This window comes from Pterocles gutturalis, unplaced genomic scaffold, assembly GCF_000699245.1.
Source record: "Pterocles gutturalis isolate BGI_N339 unplaced genomic scaffold, ASM69924v1 scaffold15999, whole genome shotgun sequence".
Taxonomy (NCBI): Eukaryota; Metazoa; Chordata; class Aves; order Pterocliformes; family Pteroclidae; genus Pterocles; species Pterocles gutturalis.
In genome coordinates, this window is record NW_010133504.1 from 1,323 (window position 1) to 8,302 (window position 6,980).

Here is a 6,980-nt window from a genome sequence, read left to right on the forward strand (position 1 = left end):
GCACAGCAGACACTAGCCAGCAGCCCAGGCTCTCCCCTGGAGCAGGTAGGCTGGCGAGAGGGGTAACGGGGTGTCTTGTGCCTCATCACTAAGTACAGGAGCAGTGCCACCAGCCTGGGACCAGCACCAGACACTGTGCTCTCTCCAGCCACCCGATCCTGCAGCACAGACACGGCTGCCAGGACTGTCACGGAAAGGACAGGTGGGGTGGAGAATTTGGGCTCCCTCCCTGTGGCCAGCCCTGGTTACGTACCTAGAGCAGCTGTTTTGTTAGCAGCTGTACCATTGCTGTTCACATCTTCCAGCTGTTTTTTCAGCCCAGCTCGGACTTGAGCCTAAAAACACATGGAAGAGTTGCTCTTCTCAGAGCAAGGGTGGCCTGCCCAGCCAAGAAAACCTGAGCCTCCACCCTCCCAAAGCACGCTCAGCACCAAATTGCTCCTGCGAGGACAGATCCCATTTCACTTTGGCCTTTCCCCAGAGGTTTGTGGCATGGTACTGGGACGGGAACTCACCCACCATCTTTTAGGAGGTTCTAGAAGCACAAGTCTCACCTCTTCGGCAGCTTTCTTCCAATCCACACACACAACAAAAGCCAAGAAGGAAAGGGCTTGCAAAGAGATGCAGATGATCATCCCCACCCACAGACCTGCAGCGATGGAGAGGTACTTCAGGGAGGGCTGGAGGAAACCCTGCTTCTGCCAGCTGCTGCCAAAACACCCAAGGACATCAGTGGGGTCAGATTATCGCCCCAGCTCTAACCCAGTCTTCATGGGGGTTGGCAAGAGGAAACAGCTCCTGGAGGGGGGGGATGTCCTATGCTGGGAGCAAGCCTGGATTTACTGGGACATCTCAGCCCCCATTCAACGGGCGCTACTCAGAGCCCACCCCAGCTAAACCCTTCAGCGTGCCATCGCGCCCCAGCGATGCAAAGGCAGATCTGAGCCCAGCTCCAGGGCTGAGCCTTCGCTCCGGGTTTGGCCCAGCAGCAGCAGCGCCAGCAGCTCACACCAAGCCCCAGGGAGGCCACACGTACCCAACACCCCCATCTTGGCTGCAAACATCAGCGAGATGCCGATGGGCAGGCCGATGGCGTAATAGCCGATGGCGTTGGCGATAGCACCCATCTTCTGCTTCCCTGTGCCCCGCAGCACGCCGCCGCAGGTCGCCTAGGGAAAGCAGACAGACGGATCAACGCGTGGGACAGCGCATGCTCTGGAAGGTGTCACCACAGGAACTCTGAGCGTGGCACTGCCCTGTGACCAGGGAACCCCCAGCACCGTCCCACAGAGCCGAGAGGGACCAAAGCCACATCACGGAGCACGTGGCACAGGGCTCCTCTCGTCCCAGCTGCAGAAGGTCTGTCTGCAGACACGGAGAGGCACGCCAGCGGAGGGACAGTGACACTGCCTGGGACAGGACAGGAGGGAACAGGCTGGGATGACTATCTAACACCTTGTACGAGTACAACCACTATGCTGTGAGTGCCTGACAGCTCTGAGGATCCCGCTGCTCGCTTGTGCTTCCCTGACAATCTGGGACAAACCTGGAGCCTTGCCAGGGGAAAAAAGAGGGAGAACAGGGTTGTTTTGCAACAAGGCCAATGGGCAGCTACACGCACAAGGGACACCGAGGTGCTACAGGTAACGCAAGCAGCTGCTTCAGATCAGTTTGCTTCTCTGTAAGATTTTAGCAGATGATGAGCGAGCTGGAGGCAGCTTTGCGCTCTCCATTGCACCCCAAGCTGCAGCGGGGAATCGCTCCATGTGCTGGAATACTCACTGCTGCTGCATCAAACAAGTGGAACGGAGCAAAGATGATCACCACTTTGGACACCAAGGTAATGATCTCCCTGTTGGGAAGATGGATGTACTGGTCAGGGAAAGTAGCACAGTCTGGTCCCAAGGGACTCGGGTCCTGACTTGTCTCTCAGGCAGCTGCAAAGCCTGATCCCAGCCCACAAGACCTGGGGGGATGCTTGGGGACCCCCACGGTAGCGTCCCAGGGCCAGTAGCATCCATACTGCCCAGTGACACTGGGCAGTGAGGAGGAACTTTTGGGGAAAATATTTGCCAGATGGAAATTGATGAACCCTTATCTGTCAGCAGCTTCTGAGCAGCTCCTGTGATACAAATCTCACCCTCCAAGAAGGTAATAGGACTCAAAAGAAAGCTGTTAACCCACTTGTCGTTGGTGAAGATGTATCCCACCACATCCTTTAGGGTTCCCAGTAACGTTGCAACCACCACAGCAAAAATTTCTGAAAGAAAAAGAAATAGTCAAACCACTTGTCTCAAGGGCAGCAAGCTCCTTCATTCCCTTCTGCAGGACCCGGGCTGACCTGCACACAGCAGGGCGGTGATGCAGGAGGTCTTGGCTTGCACCACATCCCCTGCTCCCAGGGCATTGCCCACTCTGACACTCACGGCCACGCTGAAGCCCAGAGGCACCTAAGTGGCAGGAGACAAGAAGAAGGTGAGTAGCAATAGAGTCCACAGCAATTTTCCTCTTCCCAGCAGGGAATTTGGGACAAATTGGCATTGCTGCAGCAAAGGGATTTCCCACCCGCAGCACATCCCTGGATGTGCAGCTGCACAGCAGACCTGAGAGTCATCGCCTGCCTGGTACTGACCCCTGCTTCCCTCCCCAGCCTTGATCTGCAGGAACATTGTTTGGGGAGTCCTCCCAGGATCCCAGTTTAATACACCCAGCCCTTACCATGTACGCCGCAGAGGAGAGCTCGTACATGACGGACTGCACACCCAGCTCCACCACGCTGAGGAGCCCTGGAAAAGATTAATCACTTCCTTCATCAGGTCAGAATTAAAACTTCTCCTTTGCTGACAAGGAGGCAGTGACTACAGGGTTCCCAACTACCAGCTGCAGCATCCTGCAGAATGAACCCAGCAGGGGAGGGGGCTGCTGGCAGGAGCTGCTCTGGGGACACGCTCCAGAGGCAGCCCCGAGAGCAGGCATGGCTGGAAGATGTCCTGTTGAACCAGAGGGAAAAGAGGATTTGGGCTCACCTGCCAAGAAGCTCCCGATCTCAAAGGTCCACCATTCGATACACATCATGAGCATGCCGGGCACTGCCAGACGGATAAAGGGGCCCCAGTCCTGGAGGCAGTCCCGGCTCCAGCCTGCGGTGAGGAGGTGAAGCAGAGTGAATGCATGCTCTCCCTCTCCTCCCCTGAAGAGGAGCCCTATGTTCTTCTGGACACTCTCTGCGGGTGACCACCACCACCCCAGCCCACAGGACATCAGCCTGGTCTTGCTGCTGTGCCATGCTGCATGCCGGAGACAGGATGATCAGAAAAAATTGGAGCTAGAGTAAAGGTCTTGAGGCCATGGCTATAGCATCCTCCCACCGTGAGGGGTGCTAATCCCTTTGTCAGTGCTGGTGACAGTGCCAAATCCTCAGGGCCAGCCACTGGTATTTTGAAGGATTAAGCTATGAACAGTACCTCCCCAGGTCTCCACATGGATCTTCTTCCACCACACATAAAGGAAGAGGAGAAGGGCTTGGGTGTACTGGGAAGCAGTGTTAGCCCAGGCAGAGCCCCTGGGGAGAGAGACAGGCAGGTTACAAGTGCCATCCTCCCAAACCTCCTCTCCTACAGCAGGACAGACCTGGTGGCACCCATACACGCCTTGCTGCAGAGATGGGGCAGACACCCCCTTATCATTGCAGGCTGGTTGGCAGAGGGTGGCAGAACCGGGCACCCAGGTGACCCCCCAGCCCTGAGCAACCCCCTACCTCCAGGGAGAGGCTGTCAGCACCTCTGCTACACTTACACCATGCCCAGTTTCAGCGCGTACAGGAAGAAGGCATTCATGGCCACGTTGAGGATGTTGGCTGCAATCCCCGTCAGCACCTGGGGCAGTATGATTGCCTGGAAGCCAAAGAAAGACTTTGGAGTTTGCTTCCCCTCCACTGCCCAAACCTCCATCCAACACACACAGGGGAAACCTTCATCAACACCCAAGGAGAAAGCCCAGAAGGCAGCTCCTGGTTCAGATAGAGCTGGGTTGGGTTAGACGTGCAGAAGGCAGCACGCAGGGCTCACGCTGGTGCAGTCAACAAAATGCAGAGCTGGGAGGTAGCAATGGGAAAACGGAGCAAACTAGGGGTGGTTCCTGGGATGGCTGTGCATGGCAGCTCTCCCCAGGGCAGGATGAACTTAGATCCCCACCGTTATCCATGTTCCTAGGAATACTGTTAATCTGTGTCCCAGAACCTGGTTAGTTATACAATACCTGACTTAGTAAATATCTTGTCTGCAGCTGGTACAGAAACACCGCCTGCAAAGTCAGGATTAATTCCATCACCACCGCTGCACTACGGTTCAACAGCCAGACACCGTTTAGGTCCCTCCTCAGCCCCCCCCAACAGCTTCTCAGGGTGCCCCAGCCAGGCACGCTGCCCGACACCCTGCTCCCGTGGTCTCATTGAAGTGTCACCTCTGCCAGCACTGCCTGTGCCCCCAAGCCAAGACTAACAAAAGGCACTTCCCATTCCCCCTGGGAAGAGACATCAGTCTCCAAATGGGAAACCTCTCGCGCTTCCTCCTGGAAACCCTGGAAGAAAGCATCAACCTAGAGCAGCTTATTCCCAGGGGTGCTGCTCCCTGTCTCAGGGGAGTCTCTCCTGAGAGGGACAGTGTGACTGGGCAAGAGCCCAGCAGCCTTCATCTCGGAGCTAAGAGTGAGCCCTGGAGCCCTGGTCCCAGTGTCCCTCACCAGTTACTCGCTGTGCAGAGACGTGGCTGGCAGTAAAAGCTTTTGCACAGCAAGAGGAAAGCACGTGTTTGCTGGTCCAGCAGCTGCTGGCCAGGCCAGTGCACATCTGTCAAGGCCCAAGATCAAGGCACATGTTGTAACACCCTAAAGCATGCCCTGTGATCCACGGAGCAAAGACCCTCCTTTCCCCAATTGTTCCTGAGGGATACAGAGCTTCTAACAGCTTTAGCAGCAACTTACGGGAAGCGCTGGAATGAAGATCATCACGTAGACCTGAGTTAACCTGGAAAGAGAGTTGTTTCCCCAGTTAATGATCCAGCAGAGCAAGAGCCAAGCCAAGCAGCGCTGCACTCGAACTCCACAGAGCCTGGATTTCAACACTGTGTGACAACCCTCCTGCAGCCAAATGCCTGGTCCAGAAGGGCCCAATCCCACCCCTGACCTGGAGACCTCAGGGTCCTGTCGGAGGAGCAGGAGGATGCGCTCAGTGTTGACGAAGACCGCCCAGCACGGGAAGCAGCACAGCAGCAGGATGAGGATCCCCCGCTGTAGGATGGTGCCCACCTGCTTCAGGTTCTTGCCGCCGTACGTCTGGGTCAGGAGAGAGGAGCACGGTGAGCGTTACGGGGAACCAACAGATCTGGGCAGATGCTCAGGACCCAGGGCAGCAGCAGGCTGATTAAATGCATTTCCCACACCCTGCAGTGGCTAGTGCCCAAACAGGTTTTTGGGTTGAACTGGCTCTCAGGTGGATTGCATGTCCCTTTGCTGCCCAGGCATGACCCATGGCTCCTTGTGGGAGCTTTGGGGGGGAGCAGACTCCAGCCAGTGCATCTGTAGCCCCGTGCTGCCTGGAAGCTGCCATCCTCCTGCTCTTTGTGCCCAGATCACGGCGCACAAGAGGTGAGACGCCACCAATCGAACCCTGTCAGGCACAGGAACGGGGGAGCTGCTGCTGACCTGGGACATCAGCGTGTCACATGCTGAGGCTAAACCAGAGCCGATGGAGATGCCAGTCACATTGATAACCTGGAGGAGAGACAAGGGTCGTGGGTTGCAAGGGAGGGTGACAGGGGACCTGGCTCAAGGCACTGTGTCCCTCCCAGCTGGGTGGAGGGACAGTTCTGCTTTGAGTTTTTGGGAAGTTTCCAGCCCTTCTCTGCATCTCAGAGTAACACATTCTGGTTACCTAAATAGCCTCTTCTCTCCCCTGGTGTGGAAAAGGATCCTCTAGCAAGGGGTGAATACCTAAAGGACCACAGGCAGTGCAGCTCCCAGGTCTGCTGGGTCCACAGAGCTCATCAGAGGCTCCAGCCCCCCACCCAGCTGCTGGGCACAGTCACCAACCACTCAGTTCCCATCTCCTGCCTGTGCTCAGGGCAAAAAACCAAATTATTTAGCAGATGTAACATCAGTGTTACATCAGGCTGTGCTTATACAGAGGGTCCTCACATATACGCTCCTATAGGGCTTTCCCCCCCCCCTTGTTTTTTTGATGATACATAATTTGTATGTTTTACATCAGAGGGGAATCAGAGCAATACGTACGGACACCGCCAGCGTCACAGCATCCAGCTCGGCTTTCCCCAGGTGGCCACAGAAAATGGAGCTGACCACACTGATCAGGAACCCCAGCAGCTGGGCGACAAACTAGGATGGGAGGAAGAAAAGATGGTGAGATAAGGACTGATTAGGACTTGAGGAACATCACCCTTCCCCCAGGAGCTGGACTATGACCAGTCGGGTTTCCCAGTATCAGCACAGAGCCTTGCCTCAAGGCCAGGGCTCTGCCTTCCCAGGAACCCAGCCCTGCTCTCCAGTGCTGCGGGGGCAGAGGAGCCAGCTCTAGGACTCGGCTTCTACCTGCCCTGTGGTGTTTGGGTGTTTTGCAGCCAATCTGCCGGGTGACCTTGTTTGCATGGGGCTTAATGGATTCACTAGAAACCCTCTTTTCCAGGATGAAAGATGCATAGAGAGGGAAAAATCAAAAATCCCAATGCTTTTCTGCATTTTCTGTGCTTCCTCTCCCAAACTGCAATCTCTTCTCCTCCTGGAGAGATGCCAAGTCCAGCCTGCTTGTTCTTCACCAGGGGCTACAGCATGACTTAACGATGCTGCAGCAGAGATCGCACTCCAGACCTTGTTTTCCCTTGACAAGGGGACGGCCCCTCTACAGGCATCCAGGGCATGGAGTGGTGGCACAGCTAGAACCGGATGGTAGGTTGGCCCCTCTGCAGGCA

At 56.0% G+C, this 6,980-nt stretch overlaps 1 protein-coding gene across 1 annotated transcript in view; it reads right to left on the bottom strand.

Moving 5' to 3' along the window:
• Positions 1 to 6,390, bottom strand: part of SLC47A1 (solute carrier family 47 (multidrug and toxin extrusion), member 1) — a gene marked incomplete at both ends in the record, with an annotated part of 6,717 nt that extends 327 nt beyond the window's left edge. The window contains 15 exons of the mRNA XM_010081266.1: positions 254 to 335; positions 555 to 649; positions 1,037 to 1,169; positions 1,783 to 1,852; positions 2,185 to 2,260; positions 2,342 to 2,450; positions 2,719 to 2,786; positions 3,027 to 3,140; positions 3,465 to 3,562; positions 3,796 to 3,893; positions 4,258 to 4,302; positions 4,981 to 5,023; positions 5,183 to 5,331; positions 5,701 to 5,769; positions 6,289 to 6,390. Of these exons, the coding sequence (XP_010079568.1) occupies positions 254 to 335; positions 555 to 649; positions 1,037 to 1,169; positions 1,783 to 1,852; positions 2,185 to 2,260; positions 2,342 to 2,450; positions 2,719 to 2,786; positions 3,027 to 3,140; positions 3,465 to 3,562; positions 3,796 to 3,893; positions 4,258 to 4,302; positions 4,981 to 5,023; positions 5,183 to 5,331; positions 5,701 to 5,769; positions 6,289 to 6,390 (1,351 nt within the window). The remainder of the gene's footprint in view (positions 1 to 253; positions 336 to 554; positions 650 to 1,036; positions 1,170 to 1,782; positions 1,853 to 2,184; positions 2,261 to 2,341; positions 2,451 to 2,718; positions 2,787 to 3,026; positions 3,141 to 3,464; positions 3,563 to 3,795; positions 3,894 to 4,257; positions 4,303 to 4,980; positions 5,024 to 5,182; positions 5,332 to 5,700; positions 5,770 to 6,288) is intronic.
• Positions 6,391 to 6,980: the final 590 nt, after the last annotated feature.